This window comes from Bos mutus, chromosome 2 (genome assembly GCF_027580195.1).
Source record: "Bos mutus isolate GX-2022 chromosome 2, NWIPB_WYAK_1.1, whole genome shotgun sequence".
Classification (NCBI taxonomy): Eukaryota; Metazoa; Chordata; class Mammalia; order Artiodactyla; family Bovidae; genus Bos; species Bos mutus.
The window spans coordinates 5,096,618-5,122,205 of record NC_091618.1 but is presented as its reverse complement, the minus strand read 5'-3'; the positions used below and the strand labels follow the sequence as shown (position 1 = coordinate 5,122,205).

At 47.7% G+C, this 25,588-nt stretch overlaps 1 protein-coding gene across 1 annotated transcript; it reads right to left on the bottom strand.

The window, feature by feature from the left end:
- Positions 1-58: 58 nt before the first annotated feature.
- LDLRAD2 (low density lipoprotein receptor class A domain containing 2) lies at positions 59-20,253 on the bottom strand. Its single transcript, XM_070381712.1, has 8 exons — positions 20,199-20,253; positions 15,384-15,462; positions 10,449-10,596; positions 10,160-10,266; positions 8,591-8,739; positions 5,570-6,004; positions 2,713-2,844; positions 59-846 (listed from the first exon to the last, which is right to left on the bottom strand). The coding sequence occupies exons 1-8, from the start codon at positions 20,251-20,253 to the stop codon at positions 581-583; spliced, it is 1,371 nt and encodes a 456-aa protein (XP_070237813.1). The 3' UTR covers positions 59-580.
- Positions 20,254-25,588: the final 5,335 nt, after the last annotated feature.

The window sequence follows — 25,588 nt, the reverse complement described above, 5'->3', positions numbered from 1 at the left end:
GGACTCGTGGTCCCTGAGGGTGGGGGGTGGGCCCAAGCAGGATGGACCAGCGAGGCCCAGGGGTGACGTGAGCCAGCTTCAGGCGCACGAGGCCCCTGCTCCCTGCCCTTCATGGGTCCAGCAGAGTGCCAGCTGCCAAAACAAGCTGCAGGGCCAACTGTCCCGGTGGCCTTCAGCATGACCCTCCGAGGCAGAAATCGTCCCATCTTCCAGAGGGGCAGACTGAGTCTCGAGGGCTCAAAGGTAGACAGCCCTGTTGGGGGTGGGGGCGGGGGCAGAACCCGGGGACCGTCCGATCCCAGAGCCCACTCTCTTCCCTCCGATGCCCGAAGCCTCTCTAGGAATGCACCCCCTGATGCTGGAAGGCTGGCTCACTCAACCGCAGCCCCCCAGGGGCCACTTGGCCAGGACACGTGTAACAGATGGTGCAGCAGAGGCCACGGGCCCGGGCCCGGCGGGCCAGCTGGCCGGAGAAGCAGCAGCACCAGAGGAGGCCCAGGAGGAGGCCAGCAGAGGCTAGGGACAGCGAGGAGGCCAGCGCCACCCCCTGCAGCTGGGGCCCTGCAGAAAGAGAGTCCACTCAGGCCTTGGCCCGGGCCTGCTGCCCCCTGCCCATCCCTGGAGCGGGACAAATATGATCTTGGTGGATATAGCGACAGTGGGTGGTAACCAAGAGCCACCTACCTTCCAGAGCTACACCCTGTCGGGCAGGGTCCCAGTGGGCTGGTGGGCTCATCTCAGCTGCCGTCCCCAGCGGGCCTGAAGACGGGAGAGCTGCAGAGGGAGTCAGGGTTTGGGAGGTACTGTCATCTGTATTCCCCTCCTGGCTGGACTCTGGAGAGGGAGCTGAAGGGGGAAATAACCACCAACACACTGAGATTTGATGATTAAAAGATTTTGTCTCATTTAATCCTCCTAAAACCTCTGAGCAAGTGTTAGCATTTTTATTTTACTGATAAGGAATGGATGGGGAAACAGTGGAAACAGTGACAGACTTTATTTTTCTGGGCTCCAAAATCACAGCCGATGATGACTGCAGCCATGAAATTAAAAGACACTTACTCCTTGGAAAAGTTATGACCAACCTAGACAGCATATTAAAAAGCAGAGACATCACTTTGCCAACAAAGGTCCATCTAGTCAAAGCTATGCTTGTCCAGGGGTCATGTATGGATGTGAGAGTTGGACTGTGAAGAAAGCTGAGCACCGAAGAATTGATGCTTTTGAACTGTGGTGTTGGAGAAGACTCTTGAGAGTCCCTTGGACTGCAAGGAGATCCAACCAGTCCATCCTAAAGGAAATCAGTCCTGAATAGTCACTGGAAGGACTGATGCTGAAGCTGAAACTCCAATACCTTGGCCACCAGATGCAAAGAACTGACTCATTTGAAAAGACCCTGATGCTGGGAAAGATTGAAGGCAGGAGGAGAAGGGGACGACAGAGGATGAGATGGTTGGATGGCATCACCGACTCAATGGACATGGGTTTGACCAAGCTCTGGGAGTTGGTGATGGACAGGGAGGCCTGGCGTGCTGCAGTCCATGCGGTCACAAAGAGTCAGACACGACTGAGCAACTGGACTGAAGCACAGAGGGAGGCTGAGTCACTTGCCCAGGTCACACAGCTGGAAGTAGCAGAGGGGACCTGAACGCACAGTCTAGCTTCGTGGGCTGCGGTGGATGAATGGAGCTGCTTTTCAAGAAGGAAGTGCCTGAGGTGAGCACTGTCAGTGCGCCCAGCACCGTGCTCTGCGCTGGGCTCTTCACCCACAGGATTTCACTTAAAGTTCATGACAAATCTAAGAGCCTCAGTTTATCCTCCTCAGTTTACAGGTAAAGAAACGAAAGCACAGGGAGGTTCATTCTTCCACTTAATCGACGAGTATTTTTTGATCATCTACTATACCCCAGGCATTGCTCTGGGGACTAAGGGGTATGACAGTGAGAAAAATACACAAAAATGTCTTCATGGAGGGCTTTCCTGGTGTCTCAGTGGTAAAGAATCCGTCTGCCAATGCAAGACACACGGGTTCGAACCCTGATCCAGGTGGTGCTAGTGGTTAAAAAAAAAAAAAAAATCCTGCCTACCAGTGCAGGAGACATAAGAGATGTAGGTTCAATCCCTGGGTCTGGAAGGTCTCCAGGAGGAGGGCATAGCAACCCACTCCAGTATTCTTGCCTGGAGAATACCATGGACTCTGGTATTCTGGAAGAGCCTGGTAGACTATATTCTGTGGGGTCACAAAGAGTCAGACATGATGGAAATGACTTCAGTTCAGTCACTCAGTCGTGTCCAATTCTTTGTGACCTCATGGACTGCAGCACACCAGGCCTCCCTGTCCATCGCCAACTCCTGGAGTTTACTCAAACTCATGTCCATGGAGTCAGTGATGCCATCCAGCCATCTCATCCTCTGTCGGCCCCTTCTTCCACCTTCAATCTTTCCCAGCATCAGGGTCTTTTCAAATGAGTCAGTTCTTCTTGGAAATGACAGAACACACCCTCAGCACCACTGAAACGCCATTTGGAAGCAGCTGGACCAGATCACCTCCAGCATCTTCAAGCTCTAACGTCCTCTGGTCCTCAGGCTAGAGGTCCTCAGCCTGGTCTGGACAGAGTCCCTGCTGCTTCCCCTTATCCTCTCCCGCCACACCCCTGCCTCCGGCTCCCATCCCAGCTGCTCGGCGGGGCCCAGGCCCCACCCCCGACTGACCTCCGCAGTTGGCTGGTGGCCAGGAGGCCTGGTCACTGCCATCACCACAGTTGTCCATGGCCCAGCGATCGCACACCAGGCTCGGGGGGATGCACCTGCCGTTCCGACACGGGAAGTAGGCACCACAGGATCCTGTGGCAGAGAGGGGAGGCATGTGATGAGGACCCTGGGCACCGGGGCAGGTCTGGCCCTTCGGGGAGGGAATGTGGGACATGGGAGCAGGAGAGGCTGTTTCCAGGCGCGTGCAGATGAGAGTATGGATGAGACAGGGGTGTGATCATAAAGATGATGAGGGTGACAGTGGCTAAGATTTACGGAGTTGCTATGCCAGGCCCGGCATGGTTCGCATCACAGCTCATCAAGTTCTCACAGCAACCCTGTGGGGTCAATACTGTTATCAACCCCATTTTAGAGAGGAGAAGACTGAGGCACAGGGAGGCTAGGTCGCTAGACCAAGGCCACGTAGCTTGTATCTAAGCGGCGGGGTAGGAATTCCGCCCCATGCTCGTGTGAGCCTGTGAGTGTGTATGTGCACGTGTGAGGGCCCGGTGACCGGAACACTCCAAGCACCGCCCACTCTCAGCACTGTAGCCGTACGGCTCGTTCCTCTCAGGTCTCCACTCAAATGCCATCGTGCCCGAAGGACCGCCCTCACCCCTACACGAGACCCGCACACCACCCCTCCCCCCGCCCCTTTATCCTGACTCCGGTTCCCCTGTAGCACTTACCACCTCTGCAGGACACACATTTGCTTGATTCTCTGTGGTCTGTCTCGCCCACTAGAATGTCAGCTCAAGTGAGGCAGGGACTTCTCTTTCACTCATGGCTGCGTGAATCCCTGGAGCCTGGAAGAGCACCTGGTGCCTGGCAGCTAACTCAATACTTGTTAAATGAATGAACACGCACACAGACGAGAAAAGGGGATGACTTGGTGCCCAGGTGCGGCAGACAGGTTGGCTTATGCAGCACCCCATTCTGCGGAAAAAAGCTGGGTCAGGCAGTACTGACCAATACCACGGCTCAGAGCTGAGCATGGGAATCAGAGCATTCCATTCCTGGTTCTGGGAATAGACACATGGCCCATGTGACTAATCAGATTTGACCCTGAGGACTTTTGCTAGAACCTTAAGATCCCTGCAGTTCCCTGGCAGTCCAGTGGGTAGGACTTGGCATTTCCACTGCAGGGGGCTCGGGTTCAGTCCCTGGTCAGGAACTGAGATCCTGCCAGCCACACGACGGCACAGCCAATAGAGAAAAGATCCTCACTCTTTCATTGAGGTGAGAGTTGTAAGAGAGACTGTGTTCTTGGAGCTGCAGGGTCACCTTGCTGCCAAGTAGAAAGAGGGAGCTAGAGTTGCCTGAGATGGAAGCCAAACAGATCCAAAGCAAAGGGAGAAAAATAAAGAGAGAGAGCCTAGGAGGCGTCACTTGAGCTCTCGGATCCATCTATACCTGAACCAACACCTTAATATCCCAGTTATAGGAGCCCCCCAAATTCTCCTTTGGCCTAAGCCAACTTGAATTGGGTTTCTTACATATGCATATGAAAGTGAATGCTCTCATAAGCACAAGGTGTGTAGGTGTCAGAGCGAATATCTATGAGCAGAAACACAAACAGTAATATGATAAAAAGCGATCCAAAGGAGCCAGAGTTGCAACAGAGCTTCACCACTGCCACCTGCTCTTCAGAGCCCAATCCTGCTAAACACAGAGCAGCTGCAACATGCCTGGCTGGCGCCTCACAGGAGGGCAAGGTCATGGGGGGAAAGGGAGAGAGAGGAAATAAAGAAGGGAGGGAGGGAAGGAGTTGGTTTCCAATTAGCCGGTGAGACCTTCTTGCAAAACAACATTAGGACCCTTGGCGCAGGAGCCAGAAAGGGGACCCCAAGCCCCATCAGTCATGGCCCCAAAGAGACACAGGAGATGGCAGGGCGTGCTCTCTGACCAGCTCAGGTTGAACGGCTGTCGACGGCCTGGCATGTCGAGGTCCAGCTCCTGGTGAACCTGGGTTGGCTCTCAGAGCCCCCCCACTCCCTTGTTCTTGCCTCCAAGTTCTCACGACCCCATATTTAATGCTCCAGTCTGGTTATTTTGGCAGAGAGAGCGATGAAGCTTCTCTGTGGTTTTGGAAATTTCTGGGCTTTGGCAGCTCTTCTGGGGTAGCATCAGTGAGTGTCTCCAGTCCTGGGGAGCCTGCCAGGACTAAAGCCTTGACTCAATGTGAGCAGAGGACCAACTCTAGCAGTTACAGCCCCGCTGCTCCGCCTGTGATTGGGGTGGCTGGCAGCACTTTGCCTAACCTCCCTGAGCCTGTTTCCCATCCATCAATAGGAGAGTATGACCCAGCAGAGCTGCTGTGAGAACAGAGATCTGGCTTGCCAAGGGCGGGAGACAATGCTCAATAAGGGATCGCTGTTAATATCACAATCAGTTCCCTTTCCTTGCCTAAGTAGGTTTCCCCCACTTACAGTCACCAAGAGTCCTAACTCTCCGCCCCTCTGCAATCGTCTGAGAAGCAGATTCAGGACAGAGGAGCCGGTGTGTGAACATACGTGGGCGTGAGTTGCCTGGAAGTGTGCAAAGTGGTACTGTGTATGAGGTGTGTTATGCGAACTGTGTGTGCGAAAGTGCCGTATGTAAGCCAGGTGGGTCGTGCGTTGGCAGCCTGTGTGTGCCGGGTGTGTGGAGTCGTGTGTACGAGGTGTATGCTTGCGCCGTGTGTATGAGGGAGTGGATGCTGGAGTGTGAGGTGCGGGAAGTCAAGTCCCCGCGGTTGGCTCTCGGTCTGGACCGCGCCACCCACTTCTCTCCTGCAGGCCCAGGCCCCTCCGTGTCCAGGCCGACTGCCCCAACCCACCCAGCCGGAAAGAGGTGACTTCGCCCACGAAGTCCACGCGGGGCTGGCGGCCTCTGGTGACCAGGCGCAGGCCCAGGAGGTCCCCGGAGGTCGTCACCGGGGCCGGGATGGTCAGGCCGCAGAGCGGGGCTCCCAGGGGCCGGGGCGTCCCCGGCGGCCCCTCGTACAACTGCAGGTAGGAGCCGGGGGCGCAGGGGTCTGCCTGCAGCGGGGCGGAGGCGTTGAGCGCCGGGGGCGGCATGGACGGCGGGGCCAGGCTGTAGACCAGGAAGAAGCGGAACTGGAGGCGGATCCTGTCGCCGGGGGCGGCCGCCCGCACCCAGAGCCCGCAGTCCATGTCCGGGGCCACGAAGTAAAAGCGGCGCGACGCGGAGTGCGAGCGCAGCAGCAGCCCGTCCGCCTGCCTGGTCCGGCCGCACAGGTCCACCAGGTCAGCTGCAACGGAGAGACCGGCCCTGGAACCGAGGTGCCCGGCCTGGCCCCTGCCGTCTGCCCAGGGGCAGATGATCGATCCATCTCAGAATATTTGTGAGGGCTACAAAATTTAATTCAAGTCCTCAATCTCTTATTCAGAAACCCTAGGATAGGGACTTCCCTGAGGCCAAGCGGTAAAGACTTCCCCCTCCAATGGAGGTGGGGGGGGGGGTCGGGGTGGCGGGGGGGGGGGCGGCAGGTTCCAGGCTTCCACCCCTGGCAAGTGAGCTAAGATCCCACCTGCCAGGTGGCCCAAAAAACAAAACATAAAACAAATAATATTGTAACAAACTCAATAAGAACAGTCCACATTTTTTAAAAAATCTAAAAAAAAAAACCCACCTTGGGATATGGTTTCAGGATTTCCCAGATTTTAGAAAGATGATACAGCCTCAAACGGAGTCTGCCTCAGCCCTCTGTGATCAAACACATTTTCTAGAGCAGTTGTACAGAACATTTACCCTAAGTTGGAGAAGGAAATGGCAACCCACTCCAGTACTCTTGCCTGGAAAATCCCATGGACAGAGGAGCCTGATAGGCTGCAGTCCACAGGGTCTCCAAGAGTTGGACACGACTGAGCGACTTCACTTTCACTTTTCACTTTCATGCATTGGAGAAGGAAATGGCAACCCACTCCAGTGTTCTTGCCTGGAGAATCCCAGGGACGTGGGAGCCTGGTGGGCTGCTGTCTATGGGGTCGCACAGAGTCGGACACAACTGAAGCGACTTAGCAGCAGCAGCCACAGCAGGACAAATAAAGATAATACACAGACTCCTATCAGTTCAGGTCAAGGTGTTGCCAGTTAGTTAAAAAAACAATATTGGTTGTCAGACCTTCCCGTATTTTGCAGTGGAAACTAAAGGACTGTGGGCACGTATGGGTGTGGGTGTAGTGCTTCGGGGAGCATCTACTGAGCACTGCAGAAGTGCTAGTTTTATCTTGTGTAAGGAAGGATGGGAGAGACACAGTTGGGCACCTGCCCAGACAACAGCCATTCCCTGGTTCTCCTTGCTAAAGAAACTCAGTTCCCCTCAGTTGTCAGGGAGCAACGTGCTAGCCCCCTGGTCATTAGCCTAATCCAAGTCTTCTAATCCTAATTCTATTTGCCAGGTTTAGGGGTTGGCATGTGACCTGATTCTGGCCAATGAGATTTAAGGAGAGGCTTGCTGAGGGTTCCTGAGAAAGATTTTCCTCCTTAACAAAAAAAAAAAAAAAGGAAGGAGAGCTGTGGGATGAGTAGCCCCCCTTTCTTCCTGCTTTTGAAAGTCATTGACTGAGGATGTGATGTCCGGAGCTGCAGCAGCCATCTTGCAAGGATGAGGTCATGAGCATTATGGAGGAGCCTTGGCACAGATGCTGGGAGGGATTGGGGGCAGGAGGAGAAGGGGACGACAGAGGATGAGATGGCTGGATGGCATCACTGACTTGATGGACGTGAGTCTCAGTGAACTCCGGGAGTTGGTGATGGATAGGGAGGCCTGGCGTGCTGCGATTCATGGGGTTGCAAAGAGTCGGACATGACTAAGCAACTGATCTGATCTGATCTGATCTTCCCACAGTTGAGCTGCTGAAAACCATTCTGGTCTCACCTAAGGCCTCTCTTCTTAAGTGAAATAATAAATGTCCTTATGTTAAACGTTCCCTTTAGTTTGGTATCTGTTCCAGCCCCAAACTTCCTCATTGGTACAGAATTGTTATGAAGGTTAATGAGATAATGTGTAAGTATTCAAGCCATCTCTGATTTTTGTAAGGAGAGAGAGAGAACAGGAGGTGGCTTTTCTGGTGATGGTAAGGGCACTAGTAGTACTTGAGGACAAGCCAGGATCTGGGTCTTTGGGGGAGAAATTCTCCTTTAGGGCTCGGGATGTAGGAGCATCTTCTCATATCTGTGCAGATCTACTAAAGGCAGAACCTGTCCTGGAGGCACATGGGACAGGGGGAGTTTCAGAGAGTGAGTGCACGAGCACCTCCTATGCGCAGGGTGCTGTCTGTGTGTCTTGCATGGTTGATCTCACATGGATAATATTAACAGTCCCTTAAGGAGCAAGGCTCTATTGTTCTTCCCATTTTACTGCTGAGGAAATGAAGACTTAGAAACTGTGAAGTCAGGACTCCCCTGGTGATCTAGTGGTTAAGACTCTGTGCCTCCAGTGCAGGGGGCCACAGGTTTGATCCCTGGTTGGGGAACTAAGATCCCACATGCCCTGCAGTGAGGCCACACACACAAAAAAAGTGATGTCAAGGGTAGAGTGAGTGTGTGAATGCAGGGTCATCTGACTCCAAAGTCCACAGCGTTTCCCAGTGCCAGACCTGAGGGCTGCCCCACCTGCCTCCAGGCCATTGCTTCTGGGTGACTTGGAGCTCCAGCCACCCAGAGGGACTGGGATGGATTTGGGGGTGCCAGGCAAGAGCAGACTCAGAGTTTCCCAGTGTCCCCCAACCCAAGGGATCCCAGCCCATCAGGGTGAATGCTGACTGGGGAAACAGGCTCTAAGGGTGGTGAGCCTGAGTCTCCTGCCTGCCCAGCCAAGCCCCCACGGACTCACCAGTGTGCAGAGCTGATGCAGTCAGCGTGGCTGCCCCCAGCAGGAGCAGCCTCTGGGGCAGCTGCGGAGGACGGACCTCCATCCCAGCCGTCCTGTGCCCAGCAGTGGGGCAGACCAACAGAATCCGCAGTTTGGGGTCTTTGGGAAGACTGCAGTGGAGGGGTTGGCAGGATGCAGGGAGCAAGAGGAGGCAAGTGCACCAGCTCCTCTGGTCTCTCCAGAGATGTTTGCTCTCCCGGTTCCAGACTCTTCTTCAGATCAGGGTTGTGTCTAGGGTTGCCATGGAGATTTGGGGCTGGGGCAGGAGCCTGGGGAGAGAAGGCGGGGAGGATGCCTGCTCATCCCCTGCCAGACAGGAACCAGGAAACTCAGATCCGGTTCAGCCACAGGGCTTCTGGGAGGGGGGTCCCACAGCCTCAGAGAACTGCTGCCTTCCTGGAGAAGTTGGCATCTTAGGGCCGAGCTTAAGGGAGAGGCCCAGGACACCAAACGGGCCTCTCTGAAGGCTTAGAGAGGCAGCAAGTGGTGCAGGAGCGCTGGCCCAGGACTCGGCTCTGTTACAAAGGGCTCCTGCCTCAGGGCCTTACTGCTCCCGCGCCTGCACTGCCCCTCCTCCATGTGGTGGTCCATGGCTGACTTCTCTGGGTCATTCATATTTCAAGCTCACGTGTCACCTGCTCAGACCACATTTCCCTGACCGTTTCTCAGTCTAAATTAGTGCTTTCCCTCCTTGTCACTCAGTCACGTGTCCCTGAATTTATCTCAGTGCTCACTGAAATTGCTTTGGTGGTGGTGGTGGTTGAGTCGATCAGTCGTGTCTAACTCTGGCAACCCAATGGACTGTAGCCCACCAGGCTCCTCTGTCCATGGGATTCTCCAGGCAGAATACTGGAGTGGGCTGCCATTTCCTTCTCCAGGGGATCTTCCTGACCCAGGAATGGAACCCGGGTCTCCTGCATTGCAGACAGATTCTTTACTGACTGAGCTACAAAGGGAATTACTTTGCTTATTTATATCTATCTTGTTGTATGTATTATCCATTGACCCCCCCCCAACTAAAATTCCATGTCTTATTGTTCTCTGAAGCCCTAGGTGATAGCACAGTGCCTGACATAGAGCAAAAATCCAAGAAAAAAGAACTAATATGTGGCATTGAGCAAAAGACCTTCCTTTTTTCTGGGTTTTACTTCTTTATGTGTAAAAGGAAGGGCTTGGACCATTTCAGCCTTTTTCAAAAACTGTAATTAGTGGAACAGTTTTTTTTTTTTTTCAAAAGGCATCATATACAGAACCGTAATATATGAAACTGAAACTTTTCAGGTCTCAGTTTCCTGATCTGCGAAATGGAATAATGGTAGATCTAACTTTGCAGGTGTATTGTAAAGCATACGTAACTTGATACAAGTGGGGGACTTAGAATAGTGTCTGTCTCTATAGTGCAGTGCCCAACGCTTGTCATCATTATTATTTAAACAGATCTTCTGTGTTTCAAGACGTCCCCGCCTCAGACTTTGAGACACCACCTCAGAGTCTAAGGACTCTATGGGAAGGTTAAAACCGTTGGCCTACTGCTCTCTAATGCTCTCCTTTTGAGAGCCGACATTCGACGTCGCCTTGATGCCCTGCTGTGTGTGCTCCAAGGCTAGGCCATGGGAACTCCTTAGGCAGGAGCGGATCTATCATGAAACGCATGAGGCTTGCGCATCAGGACATATTACTTGCATGGGATTATTTCATAATTTCATAAAATTTGCAAAAGTGAGATATTTTAACCACAACCAATTCAGATCACTGTCTCTTTCCACCCCAATCTCCCCCATCACACCTCTCTTCAGATGGCCACGGGCATTTTTGAAACCTGGCTAAAGGAGGTGGCTTTGAACTTGGCTTTGCAGAGGGTATAATTAAGGGTTCTGGCTCCTTCCAGGTGCCGTTTTGTTATTTCTGAACGTCCCAGGACGCCTTCCAGGATCTCCCTCATGCCCTGTGTGCTGTCTGTCCCAGTGCTGTGATATGAGGGTGCAGAACCAGAGGTCATGACTGTGCCTGCCCTCGTGGTGTGAGGGGACTGAAGGAGAAATAAGGTTTGAACTGTGTGAAGCCAATCTTAAAGCTCACATATGTAAGAAATTTGATAGAGCTTATCTCAAGTTTGACAATAATCCTTAAGAGAATGAATAATCTTACTAATAATAATGAACTGCCAAGTTGAGGGAAAAAGTCTAAATCATTACTAATTAAAAATTTTAAAACTAATTTTAATCAGTCATGCTAAAGGGAAGACTGGATTATCTTTCTAGTCCTGTCGTGGAAAATCTCATACAGTGTTGTCATAGAAGGGATAAAAGGATATGCTGCCAAAAAAAGGAAGGGAAACGGTATTGTAGAAGGATGTTAAGCAGTCGATTGATAAAAACATGCTACTGTGTTGACTTTATATTGCCCACGGTATTTGTCAGCTTTTAAACTTTGAAAGATGTTGGACATGGAAGCAACCCAGATGTCCATCGACAGATGAATGGATAAAGAAGATGTGGTGTGTATACATATATATACACACACATACCATGGAAAACTACTCAGTCATAAAAAAAGAACAAAACTGAGTCAGTTGTACTGATGTAGATGAACCTAGAGCCTATTATACAGCGTGAAGTAAGTCAGAAGGAGAAAAACAAATATCATATATTAATGCATCAATATGGAGTCTAGAAAAATGGTACAGATGAAAGTCTTTGCAGGACAGGAATAGAGGCGCAGATGCAGAGAATGGACGTGTAGACAGAGTGTGGGGGAAGGAGAGGGCGGGATGAACTGCGAGAATAGCACTGACATATACACACCGCTGCTGCTGCTGCTGCTGCTGCTAAGTCACTTCAGTCGTGTCCGACTCTGTGAGACCCCAGAGACGATAGCCCACCAGGCTCCCCCGTCCCTGGGATTCTCCAGGCAAGAACACCGGAGTGGGCTGCCATTTCCTTCTCCTACCACGTGTGAAACGGACAACAGGCGGAAAACTGCTCTGTAGTGCAGGGAGCTCAGCTCGGGGCCCTGTGATGACCTGGAGGGGTGGAATGGGATGGTGGGAGAGAGGCTCAAGAGTGAGAGGAGATATGTATATTTATGGCTGATCCACATTGTTGTACAGCAGAAACTAACACAATATTGAATAGATGGGGAAACAGTGGAAACAGTGTCAGACTTTATTTTTGGGGGCTCCAAAATCACTGCAGATGGTGATTGCAGCCATGAAATTAAAAGACGCTTGCTCCTTGAAAGGAAAGTTATGACCAACCTAGACAGCATATGAAAAAGCAGAGACATCACTTTGCCAACAAAGGTCCATCTAGTCAAGGCTATGGTTTTTCCAGTGGTCATGTATGGATGTGAGAGTTGGACTATAAAGAAAGCTGAGCACCGAAGAATTGATGCTTTTGAACTGTGGTGTTGGAGAAAACCCCTGAGAGTCCCTTGGACTGCAAGGAGATCCAACCAGTCCATCCTAAAGGAGATCAGTCCTGGGTGTTCATTGGAGGGACTGATGTTGAAGCTGAAACTCCAATACTTTGGCCACCTGATGCAGAGAGCTGACTCATTTGAAAAGACCCTGATGCTGGGAAAGGTTGAAGGCAGGAGGAGAAGGAGAAGGGGACGACAGAGGATAAGATGGTTGGATGGCATCACCAACTCAAGGGACATGGGTTTGGGTGGACTCCGGGAGTTGGTGATGCACAGGGAGGCCTGGCGTGCTGCAGTTCATGGGGTTGCAAAGAGTCGCACACAACTGAGCGACTGAACTGAACTGAAAAAAAGCTGTAAAGAAAAAAAAAAAAGATGTGATGTCTACACACACACACACAGACACACACACACGGACTATTATTCAGCCATAAAAAAGAATGAAATAATATAATTTGCAACAACATGAATGGGCCTAGAGATTATCATACTAAGTGAAGTAAACCAGACAAAGAAAGACAAATATTAGGGACTTCCCTGGTGGTCTGGTGGCTAAGACTCTGCGCTCCCAATGCAAAAGGCCCGGGTTCAATCCCTGGTCAAGAAACTAGATCCCACATGCCACAGCTAAGACCTGGCCCAGGCAAATAAATAAATAATTCTTAAAAAAAAAAGACAAATATTATATGATATCACTTATATATGGAAAGACAATACAAATGAACTTATTTACAAAGTAGAAATACTCTCACAGACATAGAGAGCAAACTTGTGGTTATTAAAGGAGAGGGAGGGAAGGGATAAGTTAGAAGTTTGGGATTGAAATATACACACTACTATATATACAAATTAAAGAACCAACAAGGACCCACTGTAGAGCACAGGGAACTATACTCAGTATCTTGTAATAACCTGTAGCGGAAGAGATTGTAAAAAAAAAAAATACATTTATATAGATGTGCGTAACTGAACTGACTCATTTTGCTGTACACCCCAAACTAGCACAACATTGTAAGTCAACTATGTTTCAATAAAAACACACGCTGTGTGGCGTGCAGGACCTTCGTTCCTAGACCAGGGGTCAAATCCGTGTCCCCTGGTTTGGAAGCATCAGTATTAACTGCTGGACCGATAGGGAAGTCCTTCAGTAAAAATTTCTTTTTAAGTTGTCAGATTTCGATGGCTGTGAGTAGAGTGGCAAATAACATTTCATCTTTACTGACCTAGAGCCAGGTTAAAGAAGGCAAAGTATCCAGGTTTAGCCAAGCAGGACCCTGTGGGGCTTTCCAAGGACAGACCCCCTCCCACATCCTCCACCTGCCTCTTGTCTGTAGAAAACGTTAACCTCCTGAAACAGAACTGGACCCTGTGGTCCTTGCTCCCTGTGTCCTCAGCCTTCCTTTTGTCATGGAAAAACTTTAGCCAGAGAATAAGTTTAATCAGAGAAGTGAGAAAATGCAGAAAGAGAGGAAAACAGTCAAAGGAGACAAAATAATAGTAATAATGTAGTCATTAAAAAAATAATAATGTAGTCATTAAGCAAAGTCAAGGATCTTTAGTTCCTCCTCAAAGGCTGTAGATAATATTCTGACCATATCCTGTGAGCTGTTTTATAAATACTGAAATTAACTACAGGATGACTAGGCTGTACCTACAACATAAGCTGCCACAATTCTGAGAATTGGCCTCATGGAAACAAACCAACCCCAGAACTGAAGATTTGTTGTTGTTAAGTCGCTCAGTCGTGTCCAACTCTTTTGCAACCCCATGTACTGCAGCACGCCAGGCTTCCCTGTCCTTCACCATCTCCCGGAGTTTGCTCAACCTCGTGTCCATTGAGTCAGTGATGCCATCCAACAATCTCTGTTACCCTATTCCCCTCCTGCCTTCAATCTTTCCCTGCATCAGGGTCTTTCCCAAAGAGTTGTCTCTTCACATCATGTGGCAAAGTACTGGAGCTTCAGTTTCAGCATCAGACCTTCCAATGAATAGTGCTGATTTCCTTAGGACTGCCTGGTTTGATCTCCTTACAGTCCAAGAGACTCTCAAGAGTCTTCTCCAACACCACAGTTCAAAAGCATCAATTCTTCAGTACTCAGCCTTCCTTATGGTCCAACTTTCACATTTGTACATGACTACTGGGAACCAGAGATAAAACTGCCAACATCCACTGGATCATAGAAAAAGCAGGAGAATTCCAGAAAAACATCTACTTCTGCTTCATTGACTACGCTAAAGCCTTTGACTGTGTGGATCACAACTGAAGATTAACTGTACCTAAAACAATCAGATGACCCTGGTCAGACCACCGATGACCAATTGCAAGATGACTGTCACAGCTGAGTGTATTATTTCTACCTGTAGCCCCTTCCTTCTGGCTATAACCCTCGACTGTCAGGGGCGGGGGCAGTCGCCTTTGGATAGATGTCCGCCACAATCCGAAATACAGCGAATTTTCCTTTTCACCACCCTGGCCTGTTTATTGGCTTTTGAGCGCCAAGCATCTGGACCCCGCTTTCAGCAACACTCCTAGGCCTTCCCTGAGTTCCAAAGAATAAGTTTAATCAGAGAATTGAGAAAATGCCAAAAGAAAGGAGAACAGTCAAGCAAGACAGAATAAGTTTAGTCATTAAACAAAGTCAGGAAACTTACTTCCCGCTCAAGGGGTATAGATAATAGTCTGAGCCATATCCTTTGAGCTGTTTTTCAGACAGTGAAACCTCCACCAGGTGGAAGAAGTTAACTCTGTGCTGCCCACAAGCTCATAGACCCCAGACCGTGGAACCAGAAGGCTGAGGAGATTGACTCCTGATTACCTCACCACCAACCAATCAGAAGAATGTCCACGAGCTGATTACTCACCGCACAACACAGTCCCCTGCCCCACCCCCCACCTTTAAAAGTCGTGAGGGAGTCAGGCCTTTTGCGTACTGGCCACCTGGACTCCTTGCTTGGCACCCTGCAATAAGCGATGTACTGAGACTTCCCCCAGTGGCCAAAACTCTGCTCTCCCACTGCAGGAGGCACAGGCTCAAGCCCTGGTTGGGGAGCTAAAATCCCGCAGGCCATGTGGAGCAGCCAAAAGTAAGTAAACACATCAGCACTGCACTCTCCTTCACTGCCACCTGGTGTCGGTAGATCAGCTTTACTGCTCGAGGGCAAGTGGATGCCAAGCTGGGTTCAGCGATGCTGGGGCTTGCCCACAGATACTATTCAGTGGGATAGCTGCAAACTTCCATGAAAACCTGGCTCTGTGGATGTTATTGTAACAGACATGCCATTTGGGAAAAGGATGGGCTTCAAGAAGAGAAAGTGGCACCTTTTCTGAACTTACCTGTGGGCTGTGTCTGCAGACTGGGGACAGGCTGAGCTGTACGCTTGCCCAACAAGAGCTGCTTTGCCACTAGCGCCACCTGGGAAGCCCAAAGAGATGCTTCACCCAGACATTACCCAGAGCGGGACATGTGTGGCAGGAGGTGCCTAGTGTCTGGAGGACCTAGAGGGTCTTCTTCTTGCTGTGGTTTAACCTCTGAAAGACGCTCCTCAAACTTTCGTTCATCCTTCAGAACAAGATGGAGAAAGGCCTCATTGGTAATGAGAAGAGTGAAGATGACTAAGAGTATCTATGCTTCTTCTATTCACAGCAGCCACGACATGGAAACCACTTAAACGTCCATGGACAGACGGATGGATAAAGAAGATGTGGTGTATGTACACAATGGAGTATTACTCAGCCATAAAAGGATGAAATATGCCGTCTGCAGCAACACAGATGAACCTAGAGATTATCACGCTAAGCACAGTCAGAAAGAAAAAGACAAATATCGTATGATATTACCTAGAGATTATCATGCTAAGCGCAGTCAGAAAGAAAAAGACAAATATCGTATGATATTACTTAACACGTGGGATCCAAAATATGACACAAATGAATTCGTCTTGGAAACAGGAGACTCACAGACACAGAGAACAAACTTGTGGTTGCCAGAGGGGACGGGGAGAGGAGAAGGATGGACTGGGAGTCTGGCGTGAGCAGAGGCAAACCATTACATGTAGAATGGACAGATGAGACCCTACTGTAGAGCGCAGGGAGCTGCATTCAATACCTGTGATAAGTCTCAATGGAAAAGAATGGGTGTGTGTATACATATATCTGAATCACTTTGCTGTAGAGCAGAAACTAACACAGCACTGTAAATCAACCACACTTCAACGAAGTAAATTTTAGAAAAATAAAAGCTTATGTATATAGAGTATTTGTGCTTCCTGACACTGGAAATGTCAGCAGGAAGAACTTTCTTTCAGAGAAAGGGCATTAATAAAAGTGAGGTTTGGTCTAAAGCCCTTTCACCCTAGTTAGCAAAAGATGTGAATGGAACAAGTCTTATGAAAAAGCAAAACTTTTCCTTGGAAGGGTTTTGAGTAGTTGGGGAGTTAGTACCTTTCTCATAAATGCTAAGCCCACTAAGATGCTCTGGGATTTGGGCTTAGAACACTGCATTTTTAGGCTTCAGGGCAGTTCCTGTTTTCCACTGTAGCAGGTAGGAAGGCAGAAAGCACCATCAGAGCGCCAAGTCGCGTTTCACCGCGCACGCAGCTCCGCTGTTTAGTCGCTCTAGTCCGTGACCTCAGCTTTAAAAATGAAGCAAATGGCATTAGGAAAACAGCGCTCGCCCCACAAGACAGAACCTCACAGGACATACAGGAGGGCTTACCACCTGCCCCCAAATTGTAACACATCTGTTATTCAACACATTAATTTTTTCTCATCCTAAATAAATACTTATTTTCAAAACTGGCTTTATAATTTTATATTTTTAAAGAGGGCCCTCAAACTGGCCATACTTCAAGGCCAAAAAACCTGGCCCGTAAGGAGCTCATAGCCTTCTAGGGGCTTCAGATCAAACAAAGAAAATTAAAGAAATTCCAACCTTACCCAGAAAATGAAGCACCATGGGAAGTCAGGAAAGCCTTCTCAGAGAAGGGCATTTGGTTTTTAAATCCAGCTGTGCTGTGTCTTGGTTGCAGCACATGCAGCCTTCGTTGCAGCATGTGGGATCTCAGCTCTCTGACCAGGGACCGAACCCAGGGCCCTGCGTTGGGAGCATGGAGTGTTATCCACTGGACGACCAGGGAAGTCCCCGAGAAGGGCATTTCTGAGTTGGGCCCTAAAGGATGCATAGGCGTTTCCATACAGAAACTGTATGAAATGTAATAACAGTACTTCCTGGTTCCTTGACTGGGCTCTGTGCCTGAAGCATCCCTACCTTTCATGAACTAATACAGACTTTGTCATATTTCTAGCAATCACTTCTTAAGTGCTTGCAACATGCCAGTCACTGGCTGTGAGCTTGTTCTGTGCTTTATCACACATAATTGTCACAATGAACTTATAAAGAGGGCACTTTTATGAGCCTCATTTAAATGATGAGAAATCTGAGTATAGATAATGGTATTAAACAGCGTTTGCAGATAAAGGGGGTAAAGTATTCCCCCAGGTCCCATCTCCTAGCTGTGTGACCCTTAAGCAAGTGACTTCACCTCTCTGTGCCTCGGTTTTCTCATCTACAAAATGGGGACAAGACTGCAGTATTCTACCAGATTGCTGGGAAGCTTAAATTCAAAGAAGAATGTAAATTCATTTTTCAAATGTCTCTGACTTCTCTGTTAGACATTGGAGATACTTTAGGGAGCAAAATAAACAAAAACTCTACCCTTAGAGAAGGACAGAGGAGTAAAATATATGCTGTTTTGAATAGTGATAAATATTAAGAAGCAAAAACATAAAGCAAGCCTGGGTGGTGTGAAATGTCAGAGAGATGTTGAAATTTTGATAAGCTAATTCGGGAAGTCCTCACAGAGCAGGGTTTGTTAAGTAAAGGTCTGAAGAGAGCACAGCCATGCAGTTCTCTGAGGAATACACTAGGTAGAGGAAATAGCAGGTGCAAAGGCCCTGAAGCAGAAGCATGCCTGGCACAAGCAGCAACAGTGTGGAGTGAACACAGCACTGGGGAGTGATAGGAAATAAGTCAGACACGCAGGGCCTAGAGGTCGTTGTAAGGCCTTTGGCCTTGTCTCCGATGAGAGCCACTGGTCAAGGGCAGATGCTGCGGGACCAGATAGAAGACTATTTTAATAATAAGTCTAGAAATGATGGTGCCCTGGACTAGGATAGCGGTAGCAAGAAGTAGTCAGATTCTGGACATATTTTGAAGGCACAACCAGTAGGATTTGTGGAAAGATTGGACTTGGGGTGTGAAGAAAAGAAAGAAGTCAAGGAGGGCACCCTGGAATTTAACCTGAGCATCTGGAAGGAGGGAGTTGGCGTAAGTGGGATGAGGGGCGGTGGGGTGGGGAGGAGCTCAGTTTTGGACCCATTGAAATTGAGATGCTCATTATACGTTCCAGGGGAGAGGAAAAGTGGAGGGTGGTTGTAATTTGGGGAGGAGTCAGCACTTGGATAATGGTAAAGCCGCAAGACAGGGCATGAGAGCCACAGGGTTACTTCTGGGGAATTCAGCTGGTACCCAAGATGCTGGAGAAAATGCCCACTAGAGGGCAGTCAACACCAGGACGAGGATGAAGACACTTGGGCCCCCTAGGAACTGCCCCTGGAAGGCAGCAGGACACTATTCAGCTTACTGTCTGGGGATGGTGGCAACTCACCAAGAAACCAAGTGTTCAGCATCTTAAAACTGAAGCTTTGGTCTCTTCACTACATGTTCAGGTATCTCTCGTGTGCGTGCACGGGTGTGTGCTCTGCTGTGTCTGACTCACTGTGACCCGATGGACTGTAGCCCGCCAGGCTCCTCCGCCCGTGGAATTTTCCAGGCAAAGAACACTGGAGCAGGTATCTAGAGAAGGGCTATTGTCCCACCCAATCGCCTTGTCTTTATTATGTACAGTGAGTCAGTCAGACTGGATCATCTCCAAGGACTCTCTCCCCTCAGACTTTCTTTGAGTCCTGAATATGGGCTATTATTCCTACATCAAGACAGTCATATCTCATCTTTATTTTTATGCACATCATGTTTTTATGCAACTTACAGTTTGATAAGCTGTAAGTTACTAGTAAGTAACTATTCCTTGATGCCAACTCCAAGCCTGGTGCTTTGAATATCTTTGCTCTAGAAAAGCCCTGAAGCAGGGATAATCATCTTTTATAGATGAGGAAGCCAAGTCCAGCCAGATTAGAGGCCTTGTTCAAAGTAGCCCCAGAATTTTCCTGGTGGTCCAGTGGTTAAGACTTCTAGCTTCCACTGCAGGGGGTATGGGTCTGATCCATGGTTGGGGAACCACCTGGGGAAAAAAAAAATAGGAAGAAAAATGTAGCCCCAGAAATGAGAGGCAAAGTTACATGCTTATTTTCCAGGGGCTCCAGACCCCATTCTCCTTCTAACATATCATTCCACTTTGACCTTGAGTCCCAAAGTACCTGGTCTTGCCCTAGTTGCTGAGCTAAAGAGGTAAAGGACACACGTCTGCCCTTAAGCAGCTCAGAGCCTAGTAGACACGCAAAACTACACTTCAGCATTATTAGAGACCGGGCCATGGAAACAGAAGCAGAACCGCAGCCTTCTCTTCTGGGGAGAAGCCAGAGAACAGTAAAATTAACAAGTATTAATAAATGAATAAATAATAGTAACTATTAACAACACTATTATTGGGACTTCCCTGGCAGTCCAGGGGTTAAGATTCCATACTTCCAATGCAGGAGGCATGGGTTCAGTCTCTAGTGGGGGAACTAAGATTCCACCTGTTGCACTGTGCAGAAAAAAAAAAAAAAAAAAAAAAATATATATATATATATATACACATATATAATTAATGATAAACTAATCAAGAATCTATTGAATGCTTTCTGTTTTCATGGACTGTTGTCATGTATTGGAACATTTTCTCTTCAAAATACTGCCATGAAGTAGGTAGTATTATCATCCCCATTTTACAGATGGAGAAGTTGAGGCACAGGGATGTTAAATATAACCAGGCAGTGGGGAAGCAGTCTGGCTTCCAGAGGAGGAAGCGTCTGAGCTGAAAGATGAAGCGTGGATGGATCTCGCTGGATGAGGAGAGGGTCAGCAGAGTTCCAGGCAGAAGTGTGCCCAACGTTGAGAAGGCTCGGGAGAGCCCGCTTTTGTAGTTTTACCCGACAGCGCCCCCTTCTGGTTGCAGTGGACCCACTGCCCATACAGGCGGAACATGGTGTTAATCCTCATTTCACAGCCAAAATGGGCAGAGCCAGAGTTTGAACTCCAGGGCTTTCTGACTTCCACACCCATACTCTTTCTATGATAACAATCTTTTTTTTTTTCCTTTTTGCCACACCCTTTGAGGCATGTGGAACTTCCCTGACCAGGGATCAAATCTGTGCCCCCTGCATTGGAAACAAGGAGTCTTAACTACTAGACCACCAGGGAAGTTCTCCATGATAACCATCTTAAGGAAGGTTTATCAACACCGAGTCACGTAGGGAAATAGTTCTTCCCTTTCCACTATCCGTATATTGGCAAAGATTGTTAATACCCCACAATACAAAAGTCAATAATGAAATGAATGAGATCACATGAAATGAGATGAAATAATGAGATCACAGTCATTTTTCCTGAACTAGAGAAAGAAGGCATCATTGGATGAACTGAAGCTCTTACAAATCATTAGACTAGCCAGATGAAAAGGGAAGACTGACAAGAGAAATGAAGACAAAAGTAAAATAAAATGTAAAAATAAAATGTACAGAAAGTGTAATGAGTTCTTATCTAACACACCGGAAGTCCTAGAAAAGATCTCAATATATCCAAGAAAATTATGTCTATCATAAATACTAGTAATATCTTTTTTTTTGTAATACTGATATCTACATATCACCAGATCACTAAGTCCAATTTGCACTAACTGGACAAGGAAAACAATAGACATTTCAGAAACTATCCCAGGCATGTACACATTGACTAGTATATGCAAGGATTCAAGAATGTTAAATTCTCTTAAACATGACTATATACACCTCATAGAGAGAAAACATAATTTGTTCATAATAACTTGAACAGATAAAAATCATAAAATGTTTAGAATTAACAGGATGATTAGTTGTCCACCATAAAATTATAAAAGGGAGTATCTTGACTGTATTAAAAAGCAGAGACTTCATCGACAAAGTTTATCACTTTATCGACAAAGTTTCTTATAGTCAAAGCTATGGCTTTTCCAGTAGTCACGTACAGATATGACAGTTGGACCACAAATAAGGCTGAGCGCCGAGGAATTGATGCTTTCCAATTATGGTGCTGGAGAAGACACTTGAGAGTCCCTTGGACAGAAAGAAGAACAAACAAGTCAATCCTGAAGGAAATCAACCCTGAATATTCATGGGGAGGACGGATGCTGAAGCTCCAAAACTTTGGCCAACTGATGCAAAGAGCAGACTCACTGGAAAAGACCCTGATGCTGGGAAAGAGTGAGAGCAGGAGGAGAAGGGGACGACAGAGGATGAGATGGCTGGATGGCATCATTGACACAATGGACATGAATTTGAGTAAACTCCGGGAGTTGGTGATGGACAGGGAGACCTGGTGTGCTGCAGTCCATGGGGTCACAAAGAGTTGGACGCGACTGAGCAACTGAACTGAACTGATGCCACAATTTGCAGGATCTTAGTTTCCCAACCAGGAATTGAACCTTCCCACCAGCAGTGAAAGCATCAAGTCGTAACTGCAGGACCACCAGGGAATTTTCTTCAATTCCATTTTTGGCTTGGGATTTTTGCCTTTCTTCCCCACTGAGTCTTGGAAGAATGACCAATGACATTAAAATTTTTCTTGTGCTTTATATATAATTTGTGAGTCTGTACAGGTTTCAAGCCTCCTTCATGTAGTAAAAAGAATCTACTTCTAACCACAACTCTGGAATTAGAACATTAATCCTTAGTCAGACTGATATGTTACATTCATTCATTTTTTCAAGCATTTCCTAAGTACCTACTGTATGCCAGGCACTGTCTTGAGTTGGTAACAGGCAGCTGTAGAGGAGTGATAAGGTCATACGCCTTATGCAACCAGATTGCAGTTGGTTGAAGAGGGAATAGTGTTACCAGAAAACTGGGTTCCCCTTTTGATGTGTGGAGTCAAAAGAAACAACCAAGGCAAAGAGAGGGAGAAGGAAGGATTTATTACTTGCAACAAGTAAGGGGAACACTGGGGGTCTTTCCCAAAGCAGTGTCTCCCCAAATAGCAAAATTGGGGAATTTTTAAGTGAAATTCAGTTCAGTGACTTAGTCGTGTCCGACTCTTTGTGACCCCATGGACTGCGGCACGCCAAGCTTTCCTGTCCATCACCAACTCCCGGAGTTTACTCAAACTCACATCCATACAGTTGGTGACGCCATCCAATCATCTCATCCTCTGTTGTCCCCTTCTCCTCCTGCCTTCAACCTTGCCCAGAATCAGAGTCTTTTCCAATGTGTTAGTTCTTCACATCTGGTGGCCAAAGTGTTGGAGTTTCAGCTTCAGCATCAGTCTTTCCAAAGAATATTCAGGAATGATTTCCTTTAAGATGGACAGGTTGGATCTCCTCGCAGTCCAAGGGACTCTCAAGAGTCTTCTCCAACACCACAGTTCAAAAGCATCAGTTCTTCGGCATTCAGGTCTCTTTCTAGTCCAACTCTCACAGCCACACATGACTACTGGAAAAACCATAACTCTGACTATGTTGGCAAAATAATGTCTCTGCTTTTTAATATGCTGTCTAGGTTGGTCCCAACGTTTCTTCCAAGGAGCAAGCATCTTTAAATTTTATGGCCAAAGCCACCATCTGCAGTGATTTTGGATCCCCTCCCAAATAAAGTCTGTCACTGTTTCCACTGTTTCCATGTCTATTTGCCATGAAGTGATGGGACTGGATGTCATGATCTTCGATTTCCTGAATGTTGAGTTTTAAGCCAAATTTTCCACTCTCTTCTTTCAGTTTCATCATGAGGCTCTTTAGTTCTTCTTTGCCTTCTGCCATAAGGGTGGTGTCATCTGCATATCTGAGGTTATTGATATTTCTCCCGGCAATCTTGATTCCAGCTTGTGCTTCCTCCAGCCCAGCGTTTCTCATGATGTACTCTGCATATAAGTTAAATAAGCAGGGTGACAGTATATGGCCTTGACATACTCCTTTCCCGGTTTAGAACCAGTCTGTTATTCCATGTCCACTTCTATTTCTTCTTAACCTGAATACAGATTTCTCAGGAAGCAGGTCAGGTGGTCTGGTATTCCCATCTCTTTTAGAATTTTCCACAGTTTGTTGTGATCCACATAGTCGAAGACTTTGGCGTAATCAGTAAACCAGATGTTTTCCTGGAACTCTCTTGCTTTTTCAACGATCCAATGGATGTTGGCAATTTGATCTCTGGTTCCTCTGCCTTTTCTAACTCCAGATTGAACATCTGGAAGTTCACAGTTCACGTACTGTTGAAGTCTGGCTTGGAGAATTTTGAGCATTACTTTGCTAGCATGTGAAATGAGTGCAATTGTGTGGTAGTTTGGACATTTTTGGGCATTGCCTTTTTTTGAGATTGGAATGAAAACTGGCTTTTTCTAGTCCTGTGGCCACTGCTGAGTTTTCCAAATTTGCTGGCATATTGAGTGCAGCACTTTCACAGCATCATCTTTTAGGATTTGAAATAACTCAACTGGAATTCCATCATCTCCACTAGCTTTGTTTGTAATGATGCTTCTTAATGCCCACTTGACTTCCCATTCCAGGGTGTCTGGCTCTAGCTGAGTTATATGATATCACACTCTAGGTGTGATAATCACACCATTGTGGTTATCTGGGTCATGAAGATCTTTTTTGTATAGTTCTGTGTATTCTTGCCACTTCTTCTTAATATCTTCTGCTTCTGTTAGGTCCATACCATTTCTGTCCTGTATTGAGCCCATCTTTGCATGAAATGTTCCCTTGGTATCTCTCATTTCTTGAAGAGATCTGTCTTTCCCATTCTATTGTTCTCCTCTATTTCTTTGCATTGATCACCGAGGAAGGCTTTCTTCTCTCTTTTTGCTATTCTTTGGAACTCTGCATTCAAATGAGCATACCTTTCCTTTTCTCCTTTGCCTTTAGCTTTCTTCTCTTCTCAGCTAAGGGTACATGCATGTTCATGAGGGGGCTTGAGCAGAAGAGAATTCAGCATAGAACTGGGGCACAGGTTGACAGAATCCAACTTCAGTTGATTCAAGTCACAAAGGTCAGCAAAGGTCAGCATCATCACTCCTTAGGTTCTGGGATCTCAGCATGTAGCTACTGTCCTCCACCTGGGTGGGGGCCTTAGTTCTTCTAGCAAAACCCAATTATATATATCCCTTGAGGAAGAACTAGGATGCTGCTTCATTGCTAAACTATTGATCTTTCTTGAGTGCTTTTCCTGTGCTCCTGCATTCCCTCACTTTCCTTATGATTATTATTTAGTGGGCTGGATGAAGTACAAACTGGAATCATGATTGCTGGGAGAAATATCAATAACCTCAGATATGCAGATGACATCACGCTTATGGCAGAAAGTGAGGGAGAACTAAAGAGTTCTTGATGAAAGTGAAATAGAGTGAAAAAGTTGGCTTAAAGCTCAACATTCAGAAAGCTAAGATCACAGTATCTGGTCCCATCACTTCATGGCAAATAGACAGGGAAACAGTGGAAACAGTGGCAGACTTTATTTTCTTGGGCTCCAAAATCACTGCAGACGCTGACTGCAGCCATGAAATAAAAAGATGCTTACTCCTTGGAAGAAAAGTTATGACCAACCTAGACAGCATATTAAAAAGCAGAGACATAACTTTGTCAACAAAGCTCTGTCTAGTCAAGGCTATGGTTTTTCCAGTAGTCATGTATGGATGTGAGAGTTGGACTATAAAGAAAGCTTAGCACCAAAGAATTGATGCTTTTGAACTGTGGTGTTGGAGAAGACTCCTGAGAGTCCCTTGGACTGCAAGGAGATCCAACCAGTCCATCCTAAAGGAAATCAGTCCTGAATATTCATTGGAACGACTGATGCTGAAGCTGAAACTCCAATACTTTGGAAGATGACAAAGTCATCAGCTCTTCTGATGCAAAGCACTGACTCATTTGAAAAGACCCTGATGCTGGGAAAGATTGAAGGCAGGAGGAGAAGGGGATGACAGAGGATGAGATGATTGGATGGCATCACCAACTCCATGGACATGAGTTTGAGTAAAGTCCGGGAGTTGGTGATGGATAGGGAGGCCTGGCGTGCTGCAGTCCATGGGGTTGCAAAGAGTCAGACACGACTGAGCAACTGAACTGACTGACTGACTACTGAGATCCATTCAAGGGCAAGCACTGTGGTCAGGTTTAGATCACAAAATGGCTTAGCCTAAAATGGCTTCACTTATATCAAGGAAGCCACGCTGGTTCTGTTTCTCTGGGAACCCCATACCTTTTCTGCTGTACAACAGGAGACAAAGTCAAGAGAATATAGGTCTGTGCTGTCTGCTACGGTAGCCACTCACCACATGTGGCTTTTGAGAACGTAAATGTGGC

Excerpts from the sequence above, each read along its gene's own strand:
- LDLRAD2 (XM_070381712.1), bottom strand. The coding sequence starts at position 20,253 with ATGTTCCGCCTGTATGGGCAGTGGGTCCACTGCAACCAGAAGGGGGCG. Across the intron at positions 8,740-10,159 it reads AAGGAGAGCATTAGAGAGCA|TCTTCCCAAAGACCCCAAAC; the intron begins GTAGGCCAACGG and ends CCTCCACTGCAG. Across the intron at positions 847-2,712 it reads GCCACCAGCCAACTGCGGAG|CTCCCTCTCCAGAGTCCAGC; the intron begins GTCAGTCGGGGG and ends TTCCCCCTTCAG.